At 40.8% G+C, this 20,259-nt stretch overlaps 1 protein-coding gene across 1 annotated transcript; it reads right to left on the reverse strand.

Moving 5' to 3' along the window:
• Positions 1-1,360: 1,360 nt before the first annotated feature.
• On the reverse strand, positions 1,361-16,309 carry LOC118944421 (mucin-5B-like). Its single transcript, XM_036963620.1, has 31 exons — positions 16,203-16,309; positions 15,691-15,753; positions 14,396-14,657; positions 14,001-14,115; positions 13,647-13,737; positions 13,443-13,549; positions 11,991-12,207; positions 11,770-11,895; positions 11,256-11,373; positions 11,019-11,157; positions 10,382-10,492; positions 10,172-10,241; positions 9,818-9,955; positions 9,550-9,714; positions 9,346-9,440; positions 8,991-9,117; positions 8,627-8,882; positions 8,407-8,459; positions 8,025-8,125; positions 7,086-7,237; positions 6,869-7,007; positions 6,449-6,559; positions 5,868-6,047; positions 5,495-5,734; positions 5,258-5,414; positions 5,013-5,141; positions 4,098-4,248; positions 3,938-3,981; positions 3,620-3,850; positions 2,172-3,416; positions 1,361-1,539 (listed from the first exon to the last, which is right to left on the reverse strand). Exons 1-31 carry the CDS (start codon positions 16,282-16,284, stop codon positions 1,361-1,363), a joined length of 5,394 nt encoding a protein of 1,797 aa, XP_036819515.1. The 5' UTR covers positions 16,285-16,309.
• Between the last annotated feature and the right edge of the window lie 3,950 nt (positions 16,310-20,259).

Raw genomic sequence — 20,259 nt, forward strand, 5'->3', positions numbered from 1 at the left:
TGTGGTGGTGGTTGGGATGTGTGTTGTGGTTCCACATTGACAACATTTCACCCGAATCTCATAATCAAAGCACTTTTGCTGAAGACCTTGCATATTGTTTTGACAAATCAGTCCAACGGATGGATTGCAAGTCACGTCTTGGCCAAGCTGAGAGATCTGAAGTCCAGGGTATTGTTTTGCTCTACATTCAACTGCCTCTGGAGATGAGCAAATGTGATAACCAGCAGAAATGATGCTCTTAATGGATTCATTATCTCCACCTTCAGAGCCAGACGTTGGCTGACCAAGGTTGATCCAGTCTGACCACACACATTTTTCTTCACCACTGCATTGGATCGGTGTTACTCCTGTTGAGGTTGATGTAGGAGTAGTGGTTAGAGTTGTACTAGGGCTGGGAGTCTGAGTTGTTGTTTTTGTTGTAGGTGGAGCTGTTGATGTTGACGTTGTAGTAGTGGGTGTAGGAGTAGTGATGTGAGGACCTGTCGTTGTTGTGGTGATTGGGATGTGTGTTGTAGTTCCACATTGACAACATTTCACTCGAATCTCGTAGTCAAAGCACTTTTGCTGAAGACCTTGCATATTGTTTTGACAAATCAGTCCAACGGATGGATTGCAAGTCACGTCTTGGCCAAGCTGAGAGATCTGAAGTCCAGGGTATTGTTTTGCTCTACATTCAACTGCCTCTGGAGATGAGCAAATGTGATAACCAGCAGAAATGATGCTCTTAATGGATTCATTATCTCCACCTTCAGAGCCAGACGTTGGCTGACCAAGGTTGATCCAGTCTGACCACACACATTTTTCTTCACCACTGCATTGGATCGGTGTTACTCCTGTTGATGTTGATGTAGGAGTAGTGGTTAGAGTTGTACTAGGGCTGGGAGTCTGAGTTGTTGTTTTTGTTGTAGGTGGAGCTGTTGATGTTGATGTTGTAGTAGTGGGTGTAGGAGTAGTGATGTGAGGACCTGTCGTTGTTGTGGTGGTGGTTGGGATGTGTGTTGTGGTTCCACATTGACAACATTTCACCCGAATCTCATAATCAAAGCACTTTTGCTGAAGACCTTGCATATTGTTTTGACAAATCAGTCCAACGGATGGATTGCAAGTCACGTCTTGGCCAAGCTGAGAGATCTGAAGTCCAGGGTATTGTTTTGCTCTACATTCAACTGCCTCTGGAGATGAGCAAATGTGATAACCAGCAGAAATGATGCTCTTAATGGATTCATTATCTCCACCTTCAGAGCCAGACGTTGGCTGACCAAGGTTGATCCAGTCTGACCACACACATTTTTCATCACCACTGCATTGGATCGGTGTTACTCCTGTTGAGGTTGATGTAGGAGTAGTGGTTAGAGTTGTACTAGGGCTGGGAGTCTGAGTTGTTGTTTTTGTTGTAGGTGGAGCTGTTGATGTTGACGTTGTAGTAGTGGGTGTAGGAGTAGTGATGTGAGGACCTGTCGTTGTTGTGGTGGTTGGGATGTGTGTTGTAGTTCCACATTGACAACATTTCACTCGAATCTCGTAGTCGAAGCACTTTTGCTGAAGACCTTGCATATTGTTTTGACAAATCAGTCCAACGGATGGATTGCAAGTCACGTCTTGGCCAAGCTGAGAGATCTGAAGTCCAGGGTATTGTTTTGCTCTACATTCAACTGCCTCTGGAGATGAGCAAATGTGATAACCAGCAGAAATGATGCTCTTAATGGATTCATTATCTCCACCTTCAGAGCCAGACGTTGGCTGACCAAGGTTGATCCAGTCTGACCACACACATTTTTCTTCACCACTGCATTGGATCGGTGTTACTCCTGTTGAGGTTGATGTAGGAGTAGTGGTTAGAGTTGTACTAGGGCTGGGAGTCTGAGTTGTTGTTTTTGTTGTAGGTGGAGCTGTTGATGTTGATGTTGTAGTAGTGGGTGTAGGAGTAGTGATGTGAGGACCTGTCGTTGTTGTGGTGGTGGTTGGGATGTGTGTTGTGGTTCCACATTGACAACATTTCACCCGAATCTCATAATCAAAGCACTTTTGCTGAAGACCTTGCATATTGTTTTGACAAATCAGTCCAACGGATGGATTGCAAGTCACGTCTTGGCCAAGCTGAGAGATCTGAAGTCCAGGGTATTGTTTTGCTCTACATTCAACTGCCTCTGGAGATGAGCAAATGTGATAACCAGCAGAAATGATGCTCTTAATGGATTCATTATCTCCACCTTCAGAGCCAGACGTTGGCTGACCAAGGTTGATCCAGTCTGACCACACACATTTTTCATCACCACTGCATTGGGTCGGTGTTACTCCTGTTGAGGTTGATGTTGGAGTAGTGGTTAGAGTTGTACTAGGGCTGGGTGTCTGAGTTGTTGTTTTTGTTGTCGATGTAACTGTCGATGTTGAGGTCTTTGTAGTGGGTGTTGGAGTAGTGATGGGAGTAACTGTTGTTGATGTGGTAGGTGGTGTAGTCGATGTTAAGATTGTGGTATTTGGTGTTGGAGTAGTGGTAGGAGTTGTAGTTGTGGTTAGAGGTAGAGTTGAGGTTGGAGGAGTAGTGATTGTTGTTGGTTTACTTGTTGTTGTAGGTAATGTGGATGCTGACATTGTTGTTGTTGTGACAGTAGGTTTAGTTGTTTGGACTGGTGTTGTTGTGTGACATTTCACAGTCTTGCAACACTTCACCTTAATTTCATAGTCAAGGCATATTGGAGGAATGCCTTGATCTTTGTTCTGGCATATTAGTCCAACCTTCGTATTACAGACTACATTCTGTCCTAATTCAGACAATGGGATCCCTGGATATCGCACTGCTTGGCACATGACATCCACTGGTTTTTCACAAATATGTTTTCCAGATTCTAGAATCTTTTTAATTGATTCATTGTCGCCACCCCCAGGACCAAATTGAGGATAATCCACATTATACCAAGGTGACCACTCACAAACTGTGCAGTTAGGGGGTTTTGTATTCAACGTGGTTGTTGAGATAGTGGAGGTGGTTGCGTTTGTAGTTGTTGTTGTAACAGGTGGTCTTGTAGTTGTTGGTGAAATGGTTGTAGGCTTAGATGTACAAAGATCTTCATCACAGCAGAGGACTCGAACTTGGTAGTTAAAGCACAGTGGGAATTTGCCTGACTGGTCTTCATTTCTGCAAGTCAACCCTTCTGATACATTACACTGCACCACTTGGCCTACTTGGCTTATGCTAACATTTGGGTACTTCTCGGCTCTGCATTGGATCTTGGTTGGCTTCTCACATATATCGTGTCCCTCTGCTCTTATGTTGTTGTAGGTTTCAGAGTCTCCTCCTGGAGTTCCTAGTGTAGGGAATGTGGTATCAAACCACTGTGACCACACACATGGATAGCCACATGTAGTAGTAAAGGTTGTTGGAGACACTGTTGTCTCTGTTGAAGTTGTGGTTGGCGCTATAGAATCAGGGATTACATTACAGTTATTTGGTTGAACTTAAAACAAACAAACCATTTTAAATGATGTAAAAACATTTAATTATGGGGCATAAATAGCAATGTCCTTAGCCATTTTGATCACAAAAGATACCTGCTGTAGTTTTTACATTTCACACATTAACTAATTCACAGTCATTCAAGTCTTAGTCTCAAGTACCCACCAGTTGTGGGTGTTGAGAAAGTAAAGACAGTTGTTGTCACTGTAGAGGATGGAGTAGAGTTAGGAACAGATGGAGTTAAAGTTGGAGTTGTAGTTGAACATGGGTAAATGTCCCTCTGAGTGGTTCCATTCTTCCCACAGATGGCTGTGATACAACTGCCGTGCCCATTTGTGGTGTGATAGATGATATGCCCATTGGGGTATTTGTTCCCATTGTAGGTGCAAGTGCAAGCTGAAAGGGTAAGATATATTTTAGGGTACTGGAATGTTGCAGAAATCATGTATGTGTTGTTGTTTTGGTTGAAGGATCTGTTCATACCTTGTACATCGTATTTGCAGTCCACTGTCACAGAATTACAATAGCTTAGGAAAAAGAAGCATTTACAATTCTACTTAGTTTCATTCTTGACACTCAAACACAGTTACAGTGTTCACAATTTTAGCCAAGACCAAGATTCTCTGCATTACTAAAGGCATACCATGTCTGACAGTTTTCTGTGGTCGGTACTTTTTCTCCATTATTGTAGTGTTTTCCATCTCTGCCATAGCAGCCACACTGCTCCTTCTCCACACACTTCATTATATCTTCATCAAAGAAGGGTTGAGCAGGAGGACATTTTGGATAGCAACCTAAAGAAGAAGAAAAATATTCAAATATTAATGATCAAAAAGCTATTTTTTGATAGAGGGATATGGTGAAGAAACACAGTGAATAGAAAGGGAGTGAAAATGTAAGAATATCTAAAATGACCTCAGACAGTTATTCTTCTAAATACTTGATGATTGTAAAACTGGAATAGTCCAACAAAAAGACAAAATAAATGAATCGACTACAGATCAAGTTCTCTAGAGATCAAGTTTATACTATAGTTATACCACCAACACCAGGTACACAAACTCTTTACTATCAAGCTGAGCCATATACTTGCTGGATCACTTTTCAGTTAGCATGGTTTGGTAAAAGATGTAGCCTGCATTTCTTTCACACTGCTAATTCTGTTCAGATAAAATTGATAGTAATTTAAAGCTAGAATCCTTTGTCACGAAAGCATGTCGTGCCCCATAAAATAACCTAAAATATACACTTGTTTTACCCCAATGTTTGTAAACAAAACAAATTAAATCAAACACTTTATAGCCTCAAAACATGGTTAAAACAATACTTTTTATGTCATGAATTGTCAGCCCTTGCATCCATAGCTCTGTCTATGGATTTGAGAGTGGTTACAATTTTCCTGGGCCTTCCCTCAGCTTTTTACCTAAACAGAGGCGGGGTGGCGACTTTGTTATTGTTTCAATTAAGGACTCTAGCTTCAAAATTAAATAAATACTAAGTACCTGTTATAGAAAATTGTAGTTACCCAAAATAGATCTTAAATGAATGTCTACTGTACCTTCAAGAGGTGGTATCTGAGTTGAGCAGCTCCCGGAGGGATTCCTGCAGGTCTTCATACACTGAGCTCCACATGCCTTGTAGTGCCACTCACATTCTCCAGGGGGGTTGTAGTAATCACAGAACAGTGCTGTATGTGGTGGACAAAAGCTCTCTGTAAGTATTATCTTCAATTTGGTTTAAACTGACTGGATTAAGCCTATTTTTATGTCAGCACTTAAATGAATGGAACATTTAGAAACTCACGGCAGATTTGTGGGCTTCTCCAGGCTATGCAGGCTCCAGCCTCATTACAGGCCTCTGCATAAGCTGCCACAGCAGTACAGAAACACTCACAGTCTCCACCACTGTCGCAAGCACACGAGTCTGTCACACACGCATCGTAGAAAGGAGAGGGGTCCACCTAATTGGAGAACAGATCTTATTTGACATGAGCACATAAAATTCCAAAACATTCAGTGAACGACTAAAGTCTAAACCTACTTTAGAATGGCAGTCTGTGAAAACTTTGCTCTGTATGATGCTGCACTGCTTCTGTGACCAAGACTGCCTGTAAGGGTTGGCAGTACAGGGGCTCCTTTTGTTCTTTGCATCGGGGCAGCTTGCAGAGACTTTCCAGCTGTTTCCAAAGTCTAGAGGGTTGACAACTACTGCCTGGCTCCTGGTAGTGAAGTCATTGTTTGCATTGCCATCATAGTTTCCACACAGACCACAGACATGTCCCTGAAGAGGACATAGCAAAAGATTGAGTTGAGTGATTAAAAGGAGTCATAACAGACTTGTGAATATCAGTTGATGGAACACTACACCCATATTTTAATATCTAATGTGTCATCCAATCAAAGTTGAAATGTACCTTGAACTGTGGGTTCAGTTTGATGAACATGCTTGTTTTCCTGTCCCACATGAGAATCAACCCATTATTGGCTTCAATCACAAGGTAGATGCCCATTGTGCGAATCTGGTAAGGAACCGCCTCCCCTGTATTTCTCTCAACGACTTGGTAGTTCCCGTCTGTCAGAATTAGTTCATTGTTCTGAAAGAGATTTTTTTTTAAATAGTTTGAGTATGCAGTTAAGATATTAATTTATGTAATTACTCATCATGTTATAATGTATGCCATAATGTTCATTTTTTTGCCAGGCCTCATGAAGCTTTGATTTATGTGTATATTGTGTGCTTTATAGTATGTGTGTGTGTGTGTGTGTGTGTGTGTGTGTGTGTGTGTGTGTGTGTGTGTGTGTGTGTGTGTGTGTGTGTGTGTGTGTGTGTGTGTGTGTGTGTGTGTGTGTGTGTGTGTGTGTGTGTGTGTGTGTGTGTGTGTGTGTGTGTGTGTGTGTGTGTGTGTGTGTGTGTGTGTGTATATGTATGACCGAATATTAGTAGTCTTGGCTTCAGTAATGGTATGTGCCAGGCAGAAAGCAGGAATCTAGTTACCCCCAGGAAGAGCTTAATGGCCTTGGAGCAGGTGGTGCCTGTCGTTCCACAAGGGATGTTCTCAGTGATGACTCTGAAGCTGCCGTTGGCATTGTTGCTACCACAGTAGTCCTGTTTAAGGTTTCAGTCATAAATGTAACAACAGCCAACATAGTATTTTGGTGGATGGAGCATTATCTCCAACAATACATGTTGTAAGTCAATCACTGAAATAGTGAAAAGGTTCAGCTTGTTGGGAATGCTACAGCAACATCTACAAAGCAACAGCAGATCATGGCCAAACAGTTTCAAATATTGCTATTCAGACTCCCCAGAAACACCTACAGTATATACCTTAAAACAATTAACACAAACCCTTATTGTTCAGCATGTAATATTGGTGATGATCACTTAGACTATCAAGAAACCCTGCAAGCATACCTTTGTAAGTGTGTATTCACAGTCTCCTTCGAAAGTGAATCGTTTCCCATCAAAAGTAATGTAGTGTCCATCTCCATAAATGGCACAGGTTCCAAGGCACAGGTTAGTTGTGCACTGCCATTTTCTGTCTTTACAAGTGCTGAAAGTGGCAAAAACAGATATATCAGACTGAAGTATTAATTGGTTTAAAACGCCAATTGAGGCAAGATAACCTTACCAAGTATTGCAGTCGACCTTGATTCTGTCTCCTGGTTGGTAAGTAGCTCCATTGTGAGAACAAGGACAAAGGTCTGGCTTGATGCAGCCTCCTTTTCCATCGGATACCAGTCCAGAGGGACACATACAGCCTGATATGCACTCTGTGCTGATCTGTAAAGTGAAAATTATTGATTTGAAAATCTACTGTGTAAAAATTGTGTTAACTTCCGCTCAAATGCGTGGAGTCTGGTGGACCAGAAGGTCAAACTTGGCCTTCATTAGCCATTAGCCAATACAGAAAGACCAGGAGAAACTCCCAGGGCATAGGCATTGGCTTATTCAGCTTAATCTACCAACCAATCATCTCCCACAACACCTTCCCCCTAACCCTCCCCCATACGTTAGCACACCACAAGCACAGAGCTACGCCTAGCAGTCGTATGGTTCGCTCAAATTAAATGATAACAAATACTTTACTCAGTAAAGATACTCCCATGGAAGTATATGGTTACTCCCACTAAGGACAAAATTAAATCGTTGATGTACCAAGCTTATATGTTCTGTGTGCAATAGCTTGGATATGAGGTTACCTGTATGTTAATATAAAAGTATATATTTAAAAAAAATGAAAGTTTATATTTTACACTCAATTTCTATTCACAATCCTATGGGCATTATATACACTGAGTGTAGAAAACATTAAGAACACCTCCTCTTTCCATGACATAGACTGACCAGGGGAATCCAGTTGAAAGCATTGATCCCTTACTGATGTCACTTGTTAAATCCACTTCAATCAGTGTAGATGAAGAGAAGGAGAAAGTTAAAGAATATTTTTCAAGCCTTGAGACGGATTGTGTATTAATATCAATATTAGGAAGGTGTTTTTAATGTTTTGTACACAAGCTTATATCCGTTGTGCAGAATGGCCTGGAGACGAGGTGAATAGGGGACTTACACAGGCCATATCCAGAATGTTGCAGCTCTTCTGACACTCTAACCCTCTCACTCCTGGGCTTGCATTGGAACAGTTGAAGAAAACCATTGGTGCAACACATGCTGTGAAAATAAAGGGAATTCATGTGTCATGACTCTGTTGTGTCTTTCACCAAATCAATATGCTCTGTAAAGTGTGTACTAGGATGGAGAGATAATATTTCAAAATGCACATAGCCTGATTCTGTTGCCAATATCATACTATTACCACACACCATAAATGTATATAGGATTTGGAAGATTGCCATTAAAAGAATGGACTTATTTCAAATTCAGTGTTGCCTGGCACAGTACAATAGCTCAAAATTGTGAGTTGTTTTGACAATTAATATACATGAACTTACATGGCTGATCGGGTGAATCTCCAATGCAACGGAGTTTTCCCTCCTTGCAGGTGCTGAAATAAAATGTTGTTAATGGTACTTGAATGTCGCTATGCTCACTACGGGAAAGCAAGACCCAAGGCTCTTGGTTCATAAAGTCTCAAAAATATGCAATAAAATGTGTAGTGAATTACATTGATATACAGTTTGAGTATAGGTAGGTAAATAACTTGGTCCATACCACATGGTTCCATCCTTGCTGATGACCTCTCCAGGGGACACCACTGAGCCCTTGTAATAACAAGGGCAGCTGGCTGGTGGAACACACTTGCCCTCATCATCCAGGTAGGTTCCCTCAGAACAGACACACCCATCCACAGGCTCGAAGGTGATTGAACAGGTAAAGTCAGAGTCGCTGTAGCAGCGGCAGGAGCGATCACTGTTTTTTATGCTGTAGCTGTAGACCATGGTGCTAGGGCACGAGGTGGAGTATTTGTCTGGGGATGGCAACAATTAGTGTTTGATGTAAATATTTATGGTATTTGTATCTTATTCTCCCACAATTTACACATCTTCTTAGGTATTACTGTGTGATTGTCACTCACTGCAGATAGTGTCTCTCCAGCCGCTGAGTTGGATACCCTCGGCAGCACAAGCGTGGACATAAGAAGAGACGGCAGCACACATGCAGTCCTCACTCTTCTCACAGTTACAGCTGTCATACATGCAGTTCTGAATAGAAAACCACAGTCAGAACAGCATCCATATTATACTGTACAATAGTTTTAATTAATTGTGTGTGCATATTATGCACAAGTTCTGTGCAGAAACACAATACCTAACAGCAAGCAACGTAATTCTCAAATTCCCCATAACAGCTGGCATCACGTTACATACATTTGTGAATTAGTTATCCTCAGGAAATTGTGTGAAATGAATAGTATGGTGAAATGGTCTCACTTCTTTGTACATGTCTGGGCTTATTGCTGTGTGGCATTTAGCAAACAACCCTTTAGGATCAGCCAGCTGAGAGCACCAGTGCTGGGCATATTTCTCTGAAAAAGTGAAAAAATAAACCACAGTTAGGCCAACTTTAAGAAACACTTGCACCGTTCTCCATAACAATTAAAACAGACATGGAAAGGTGATAAACCATGCAGATACCATTGTCAAGACTTAAACTGCAGGGGCTTTCAAAGCTACTCTTGACGTCTGGGCAGCTGGCTCGTGTTTTCCAGGTGTTTGCAAAACCAATGGCTGTGCCCTCAGTCACTCCGCTCAGGACCTTGAAATCATCTCCTTGGTTGTTGTTGAAGTTTCCACAAAGACCTGTAGGGTGAACATGTATTTATATACAGGGAAAATAAATCATTCCCAGAACATGAACACCTCAGTGGACTGTGGTGGTTGGTCAATGGATGATGAGACATACCGCAAGTTCTCTGCTGCCAAACGGTGCTTGCAGCAATATAGACCTGCATGATTGGTGAGAGTTGGATTTCCAACTGGAGGCCAAAGGTGGTCTGGACAATTATGAAAAATGAGGAGGCTCTGAAAATAGTTACTCCAGCTATAAGGAACAAAGGGAAGAGGAAGGAATGAGTAAGATTCAGAATTATGATGTTAAGGAAAATATATGTGTCAGTGTTGAATGATAAAGCTGCATTACCATCACAACATTCCCATGTATCGTTATGTATTCCCCATAAAACGATGTGCTTTAACTGTAGGACACAAGTTGACTACATTGATTGTACTGTATGTTTATTGTGCAACTGTAACTTACCAGCAGAAAAGGGCAGCTGAGAATAGATTCCATTTACAAAGGCTTTTCCATTGGGTTGTATGTTGATCACCTGCATAGAGGGTCATTGTTTAACCATATGCTTATTCATGATATTCAAACAATGCATTAAAGTCTAAAACCTAACAACACTAGAGAAAAAACATTTACTGCAGTCAAAGGCTGATAGCATGTCAGTCAAAGAATACTTACAGTGGCTCCTTCTGAGAGGGACAGGGTAACAGCCTTTAGACAAGTCTCACTGTCAGAAAGCCCACACTGCACCAGATCACCCAGTACAGTGAATTGCATCCCATCACAGTCCTGAAAAAAACAAAAATAAGTTGTTACAAATATTTCCCTTAATGAAAGGAAATATCCTTCGAATTCTTTTGAAAAAGGAATATCTCAGTGTAAAACAAGAGACAGAGTAAACAACCCACATATCTTCATAGATACATGTATCAATGCAAGATGAATAGTACTGTTCTATATGAGGGCTCCCCAACTCTGTTCCTGGAGAGCTACTCTCCTGTGGGTTTTAGCTCAGCAGTTGTAACTAACCTGAATCAGCTCATCAACCAGCTTAATATTAGAATGAGGTGTGCTAAATTAGGGTTGGAGTGAAACCCTACAGGGAGGTAGCACTCCGGGAACATGGTTGGAAAGCCCTTTTCTATATTACAATTTTCATCATACAAACTGGATATATCAGAAGAAAAATAAAGAAGATGGAGGCAAAGCTGTAATACAGACATAATAACTACAAAGAAGGTAGCAAGTTTCAAAATGTATTTAATGTGACTGAGATTCATGCACACAGAGCTTTGGTGAGGAAACTGTACTGTACCTTGGTCAGAACATAAGAGCAGTCCCCATGGAAGGTGTAGGTTTTTCCATCGTAGGTGTTGATGTGGGATCCTCCCTCCACAGCACAGGTGCCAGGACAGTCCTTGTCCACACACTTCCACTGACCACCAGCACAAGAACTAAGGGCAAAATATAAATTATTCAATGGAACTTACATATGGTCACCCCTGGAATAACTTTTAGACTTAAGTCAGAATTCTTAGCCTGGTTTTCTTACCAATCTTTACAAGTGCTTGAATAAGACTCTCCGGGTGCGTATGTTTTTCCATTGTGGCGGCAGGAGCATTGACTCAAGGCGATACAACCATTCTTGTTGACGTCATCAAAAACGGTTCCTTTGGGTGAGAGCATACATGTGTTTATTATGTCTCCATCCCAACCTACTGCCCTTCATAGGCAACACCTATTAACGATGTCTTTTGTTTTACTCCAAAATCTACATTCACAGTATTTTTCTGTCTCGACAGACAATTTCTGAAACTCCATGATATATTCTGATCAACTGGCTTGTCCTTGTGTCAGGAACTAAATACCACATGAATCAGATAGTATACCAGGCCATTACAAAACAACAAACTCGTAATTGCCTTTGTAACTCAACAGAGTCCAGTCCACAATATGGAATCAATTGCTTTGCAATTCAGTATACAGTCTGCTCCATTCCAATGGATTTTTATTACATCTCTTTGAAGAAGAGGATGTGCAGAGAACGTTTAAATATGTCTGCCTACCTGGAGGACAAAAGCAGCCATCTGAGCAGTGTTCCTCACACAGCTGACCTCTCTCTGGGTTGGAGCAGGTGTCAACACAGGGGTTTCCACACTCCTGGTACTCCATGTTGAAGGGGCATGTCTTATCTGCAAAGATACGGTTATGTCAAAATATGAGTACACTGTTGCAACTAACCAATGTGCGATTTGAATGTTGATACGGGGAGTAAGGGCATGCTTACAGCAGAACTGTTCAGTCCTCCATTGTTTGGGCTTCCCCCCTGCATGAACACACTGACGGGAGTACTCTGAGATGGTGTTGCACAGGCAGAAGGAGTTGGTGCTGTTATCACAGTGGCACAGGTCAGATACACAGGCCTCAACAAATGAGTCGATGGCCAACAAGTCCTTACAGCTGCTGAAGGCAGGACCGGAGAGCAACTGCTCACAAACTGGTTTCTATCAAACAAAAACAGAGAGATGTTATAATTAGGACATATACAGTGGAGTCTGAAATTATTGACACCCTTGATAAAGACGAGCAGAAATTACTGTATAAAATAAATGCAAAACAGATTTGGTAAAATATATTATTTTATATTAATACGATTGCTTCTAGAAAAAGATTTTGTTTAAAAAGTAAATAAAAATAATCTTAGAAAGGTAGGGGTCAAAATGATTGCCATCCCTATTTTCACTGTCTTTCAGTACTTCACCTTGTGAGGATAACTGCAATAATCCTTTTCCAAAATGTTTTAGGAGTTGGAGAACAAATTAGGACCACAGGAGGTTGGTGGCAACTTAATTGGGGAGGACGGGCTCGTGGTAATGGCTGGAGCGGAATTAGTGGAATGGTATTCCCTTTACTCCGTTCCCGACATTATTACGAGCCGTCTTTCCCTCAGCAGCCTTCACTGTTTAGGATCTTTGATGTCCTCTGTCTGTTCTTATGGACTGCCCTCTTTAATTCAAACCCCAGATGTCCAATGGGTTTCAAAGAGAGACTGAGATGGCCATTGCAAAAAGGGGCTATTTTGCTTCAACTGGTCCTGGGGCTCTTGTAAAGATCAATCATGAACTTTACCCAGTACCTGGATATTTTAGCAAAAACCTTGTTGGCACTGCCACTTGGCCTTCAGTGGATCTTCCAGCAATACAATAACCCCATGCACACATCAAAATCCTAAAATAAATATATATTTATATATATTTATATAAATCAACTCAGTCTCCGAACTTGACACCCATTGAAAATCTGTGGTTTGAAATGAAGAGGGCCGTCCATAAGCACAGACAATGGATATCAAGGATTTTGAAGGATTCTGTATGGAGGAATGGTCTAAAATCCCTCAGAATGTGTTCTCCAACTCATTTTAGAAAAAGGCTCAGTGCCATTATTTGCAAGGTGTTGTATTGAAAGGTATTGGAAACAGGGGTGTCAATAATTTTGACCCCTGACTGGAGAGAAAGAAAATATGACGTTTAAACAAAATCTCTTTCTCAGAGCAATTGTATTAGTATAAAATAATATAATTTTCAAAGAAATGGAGCACACAATATACTGTAGCAGTATACAGTCATGTTTGCAAATCTTTATCAAGGGAGTCAGTCATTTCGGACCCCACATGTTGTTAAGTACACAGCAGCCTAGCCAATATCCCTATTCTTATCATAAGCGATAAAGTGTAACCTACCAGATTGGGGCATTTCTGATTTGAAGGCAGTATGTTTTCAGTACAGCTTTCAGTGGGACCATCCAATTTCCAGAAGTTTCCGAAGTCGACAGCGGACAATTTCATACCTTTGGCATAAAAATAAATCCAATTATTGTTAAATGTCAACTGTATTCCAAATAATAGGCCATTTTTGATGTGTTGATATTGTCAGTGAAAATGTACCATGGCTATAGAACTCATCAAATTGCTGAATTGCGTTAAAATCTCCACATAGACCACAGGTCTTATTTCTGAATTTGATGTCCATCTCCACCTGAAATAGAAGACCATTAGACATTTTAGGGTGACATTTTCCCTCCATTACCCTTGACAAAAACAGGAAATGACTGTAACAAAACAAGGATTTAACAGGAGTGACAACCTATTCCTTAATAAAATAACTATAGATTAGGACTACCTTAACTGTTGTTAACACAGTGCCCACCACAGCACAGACCTTCAAATGTAGACATTGACCACACCGCAAAAACCTAACTCCACCTAGAAATATTCATAAATGCATAATTGTTGTACTACCAAGAAGGAATCATCCTGGTTCCATATGGCTACCAATCCCAGTTTTGCTTTGATCTTGATGTAGGAGGGAGTCTCTTCAATGAGAATACCAGACTGGCTGAATGGTAAGGTGGCACTGGAGGAAGAGGAAGACAAAGCACTAGATTCAACTAGAACTTAGTCAGACCAACCACTTTTACATGAACTCAATTGACTTCATTTTGAGACATTTTCATTGGTACTTTAAAAACAACATTCTCATCTCTGTCACTGTAATTATGTGCTTGAGCATAACTACACAGTATAAGGTTGAGTCTAATCTGTTAAGTCAACGCGACTGGGATAAACAATATGACATCCAACTACTTGAGCACTGATTTAAAAACAGCTACATGAGAAATTCTTGAGGAACTTACTTATTCCCATTAACAACAACGGAACCCTTGGATAGCTCCACCACTGTGCCATCTAGCTTCATGGTGATCTTGCTAATGGTGGGCTGGTTGTCCACCACCTGCCGCCTCATCTGGATGTTGAAATCCTCATAACTGCTATGGCACAGTGAGGTCACAACATAGTTGCAGGTGGAGGGGAGCTGAAAGATGTCTCCATCAAAGGTCTTGAAGTGGTAGTTACCCCACGTACTGCAGACTTGGCCATTATGTATAGGACTCACTCCTGGGAAAAAGGACAACCAATTCAGCTATGTTTGCATACAACTCAACAGGTTTTATCTTTAGATATTTAGAAAGAAATGAATAGGTAACGTAAAACCCTGCCCCTCGTAAAACGTTGCTTTTAACTAGGAGTCCATTGGTTGACTGCTAGATTGGCCTCACTCACTCACCATAAGAGTCTACTGACACACCCGTGTGTCAATCTAATTAACATAATACAAAAATCCCCACCAAAATCTGTCAGTTTAAGCTAAGGATATCAGTTTTTTTTGCATGGGCTGCGTCTCAATCCACCGCATCCACCTATGTCCACCTTTCGCATCTGAGGTTGAAAGTGGCAGAGCTACAGAGCTGTTTGTCACACCAGGGGACATCCTGAAAATCAGTATTCTCACAAAAACGTCTTTAGCGTCCAAACGATTTTGCCTACTAGCTAATATGACCACTCTATGGTGTCATGGAACTCGTCTTATGTCGGTACCGCCGATGTGCCAACTACTGTCTGTAGCGTCTGAACAGTTTGGTCTTCGACCTCCACAAGTGTCACGGGACTCGTCTGAAGTAAACCCATACAAATGATTGGAATTATGGAGGTAGTTTTGTGCCAACATAAAAAGGTGGTTAAATATGTGTACAAAAAACATGAATATTTCCTGAGATTTCTTATGTCTCCAGACACTTCAAAACCGTATTCCTTAGGATACATTTTTTGGCATTTACGAATGTGTTATTCAAGGCGTTTCTATGGGATATAGTAGTAAACGCCAAATTCAATATTTGATCAACTAAACAACCAAGACTTTCCAATCTCTATAATGTTTATGAACTTGAACAACAAATGAATAATCTAGTGCTCCTTCACGCTTTTTAAATCAGCTAATCCACAAAACCTGTTGCACTACTTGCTATGACTGTCTCCATCATGGTTATTGTCCTTTCACCATTGTCTGTGGATATGTAAGGCTGCAGTGTTAATCATTGTCATCATCCTCAGGGCTCATGCATCTGTATGGCACATGTATTATGAAGCTTACCTGCAATCTCAGGTATCCTTGACATTGAGGGGATGATGTTAACTGTGGCCTTTGATGTATCCTCTGAAATCAAAGTGTATGTTATTACGTTACATGAAGTTTTACTGTAAATCATTATGGAATCCTGTATATTTCAGGCTCTGTTATGTAGTTCTCTTGCCAATCCTACAAGAAATAAACACATTTAAAACTTCAAATGGTTTTGCTGGAGACAGCCAGCAAACCACTTAGCAACCGTTGCTCTTTTCTTACCGTCATAGTAATCACACAATAGAATTTACAACCAGAGGGAAAAACAGTTAATCAAACTAAAATCTGTTCATCAATCATAACCCATGCTTAAAAGGCACATAAAGTCAGGACTGAGCATATTCCCTCATTGTTAGGCTGTCCAATGAGATAAACATTGGAGCTATTATGAGAGCGCTATGACATACAGTAACATACAGTTTAGCCCTGTCAACACTAAAGTACAAGGTTTCATGTAAATCAAAATCATGGATTCTACCTACCACTTTGAGAGGCAGTTAAACCAATCGCCAGAGCCATCCATATTAACACCCATGTGGGCGTCTGTGTTGTCCCCATGGTCATCCTCTGGGTAGTGAACACAGGTGGTATGAGAAAGGTATTTAGCTTGGTTTTATACCACCTGAGTGGAAGGAAGGTCTTAAGTTCTAACAGACGTGAAGGTGTGGCAGAAGGATTGGCTCCATCCAAAGGAGTTCATGGCCCTCTCAATTCAGTATAAGAGGTTTAAACCCCATTTGATCATTGCACAGAAAAAGGTATCATCAACAAGTGGTTCCTAGATTTGTTTACCTTGTGACCAAGTTCCAATATTTATTGAGACCAACCAAATAAACCAAATGTATGTGTCAACCTAGTCCTCAGTTGAACCACAACCCAGGAGGATATATCCCTGACCCATCATTCAGGAGACAATGTCCATAACCATTATTGTTGCATTAGTTATCCATTAGATTGATTGTATTTATACATTTATATATATATGGACTGAATAAACACCAAAACAGGTGAAAAAGTGTTTGTGTTAATATGTTTTGTTTATCTTTTGATGACTCATTCAACAGATCAACATAACACGCTGCAGGTGTGTTCCTCTGATAAGAGTGATTACTGACTCAATCTATTGTCCTTACACTGAGGCTACGATTTCTTATTGTTTCTCTTATCATAAAGAGTTTTTGCACACAATGGCAATGCTGCTCATGACTTATTATGAAAGAAAACCCTTGGTTACATTACTAATTAATTGTTTTATAAACACAAAACGTTTTCAAAATGCCATTAGTATTGTTGTAATGCACAATGTGATTATGTGGTGCTGTGGAATGTAGCTCCACCACCTCATGTCCTTATATCAATATTCTTGTATAAGGGTCGTTCCATTTGATTTCAATAACGTTTTGACTGCACCTCTTTTAACTTGAACAAAACTTTCTATAAATTTTTGCCCATCGTAGAAGTAGTCAGAAAGTAACCCTTTGGACCTGAATGCCAAAACATTTAGGAGATAGAGGTGCTCAAAGTTGACCCCTTTTTAATACCCCACCCTACCCTAAGACATCCATGTCTTCGTCACTGGAAAAGATCAGCGGTTTAGTTTGATATTATTTAAAAGCTTGCAAACAGGGTAGTCAAACTATTTTATAATAATAATTTAAAAAAATATTTTAATACATTTTTTACCTCTAACATCAATTATCTAAAAATGCATGTACTCCAATCTTCGCATATGTTGTAGCTTAAGAGTGTATTTTAGAACATCTGAGGGGTTCATGTTGTGACTGACAACGGTGTCATGTTTCAACATTTCTACTTTCAAATGGTAGCACAAAGATGGTTGGAGGTCCCCACATCAGAGAATGTTGACTTGAATGGGAACATCAGTTGTTTTAAATTGTTTTGTCAATCTTCCATACAAACCTATTGAAATCATAGAAATATAGATAATAGAACAGTCATTCCTATTTAAGTTGAAATAGTTTTACAACACTGTCTGCAAGGTTTTAAATTATGGCATCCTCAACCATTTACCCTTTCCAGTGCTGAAGACATGGATGTCTCATGGTAAGATGGGGTATGCAAAATAGGTAAACCTTGAGCAATTCTAGCTCCACTTTCTGACCACTTCTACCATGGGCAAATATTTATGGAAGGTTTTGTTCAAATCAAAAGGGGGGTGGACAAAAAGTGAATGAAATCAAATGGAAGGACCCAGAACTGAGGTTCAAAATGAGTGTTTTGGCATGAAAACCCCCTTTAGGATTAAAAATACAGCCATTAAAACTGCGATTGAACGGAAGGTATTGTTGAAAACTGTGTTCCTGTTGCAAAGCATCATGTGATTGATGATTTGAAAATGCAATTGTCACTGAGCTAGTCATGAATTTCACACAAGGGTTAGAAAGATTCTACATGAACCCTATTCCCAACTAGACCTTTGCCAAGATTATTAAGGATATTGATACCATCTTGTAATTTAAACATACAGTCGTATCCTTGAAAGTAAATGGTAACAAGTTATTTTTAGGTACTCAAAAGCATGTACATAGGAATCTAATAACAATTAGCAAACAAACTTTGATAGTATCTTTAAATTAGAATGACCTCTATGTATTAGCATTTGCGGCTAGTGTACAGTGATCTCCATGTAAATTTGGATAGTGATGCTCTTCATATGTATTTGATCTGCCCAATGAGGTCATTTCTGGACAATATTTCTGCAAGTAGCACACTATGTCATTACTATTTCCACATTGAGACAGCTAATACATTTGCATATTTTTTACATTTTTGTCATTTAGCAGACGCTCTTATCCAGATCGACTTACAGTTACTGCATTCATCTTAAGATAGCTCAGTGGGACAACCACATATCACAGGCATAGAAAGTAAAATTTTCCTCAATAACGTAGCTTTCAGTGGGGAGGAGAAGAGCTAGGACTGGCCTGAGCAGAGCAGAGCAGGAACTGCCCTCCCGTAGGGATGGGAGGGCCAAGAGACCTGAGGTGGCAGAACGGAGTGCTTGGGTTGGGGTGTAGGGTTTGAACATAGCCTGAAGTTAGGGAGGGGCAGTTCCTATTGCTGTCCCGTAGGTAAGCACCATGGTCTTGTAGTGGATGCAAGCTTTGTGCAAGCCAGTGGAGGGTGCGGAGGAGCGGGGTAACATGAGAGAACTTGGGTCATACTCTACAAATGTTGTAGAGCATGCAGGAGCGGGTCACTGCTTTGATGTTTGCAGAGAACGACAGGATGTTGTCCAGGGTCACGCCAAGGTTCTTTGCACTCTGAGAGGGCGACACTTCGGAGTTGTCAACCGTAATGGAGAAGTGTTTGAGCAGGCAGGCCTTCCCCCGGAGGAAGAGCAGTTCCGTCTTGTTGAGTTGAGTTTGAGGTGGTGGGCTGATATCCACGTTGAGATATTTGCCAGGCACGCACAGATGCGTGACCCCACCTGGGTGTCAGAAGGGGGAAGGAGAAAAGTAGTTGAATGTCATAGCGTAGCAATGATAGGAGAGACCATGTGAGGATATTACGGAGCCGACTTGGCATATAGAGAGAAGTGGAGAGGGCCTAGAACCAAGCCATGGGGGATACCAGTAGTGAGAGTATGTGATGCAGACAGATCCTCTCAATGTCACCTGGTAGGAGCGGCCTGCCAGGTAGGATGCAATCCAAGAGTGTGCAGATCCTGACACCCACAGCCCTGAGAGGGTGGAGAGGAGGATCTGATGGTTCACGATGTTGAAGGCAGCAGACAGACCTAGGAGGATGAGAACAGAGGAGAGAGAGTCAGCTTTGGAAGTGCGGAGAGCCTCCGTGAAACAGAGAAGAGCATTCGCGGTTGAGTGACCCGTCTTGACGCCTTACTGGTTAGGGTCAAGAAGGTCGTTCGGAGAGAAATAACGAGAAAGTTGATCAGAGACAGCACACTCATGTGTTGGAAAGAAAATAAAGTAGGGATACAGGTATATAGTTTTTGACATTAGATGAGTGTTGGTTTCTTGAGGGGGAAACCAACTCGGGCCATTTTGAAGTCAGAGGGGTGGGAGGAGTTGATGAGGGAAGAGAGGAATGGGAGAATGTCTACAAAAAGTATGTTTCTTGTGTAACTTTCTCAATTATTAAATAATATTGCCTTTATTATGGCTAACACATGACTTATAATACTTGAATTAGAAAACACTTAACCAGAGCCTAATATATCGCTAATAGGACACAATAAAGGCATTTTAGCTACTTATTACACACTTATAATCTACAAATAATTGATTCATACTATATGTGTAGCCTACTTTAAAGTAAAGTGTTACCAAATAAATCAGTTTGTATATTATACCAGTATTCATTTTTAACGCCACAAGAAGAATAATGCGTAATTACCCCATAACATTTCGCAAAATAATTGGTTTCAGTCATTAGCGCACAGTGCCATGGAGACTACATACTAGAAGGGCCATTTAGAACTGGACACAACAACCAGAGAGCTCTGTGCTGTATATCCCTATGGCCAATAATGAACTTAATAATTATTTGGGGTCA

Source organism: Oncorhynchus mykiss, chromosome 26 (genome assembly GCF_013265735.2).
Source record: "Oncorhynchus mykiss isolate Arlee chromosome 26, USDA_OmykA_1.1, whole genome shotgun sequence".
Classification (NCBI taxonomy): Eukaryota; Metazoa; Chordata; class Actinopteri; order Salmoniformes; family Salmonidae; genus Oncorhynchus; species Oncorhynchus mykiss.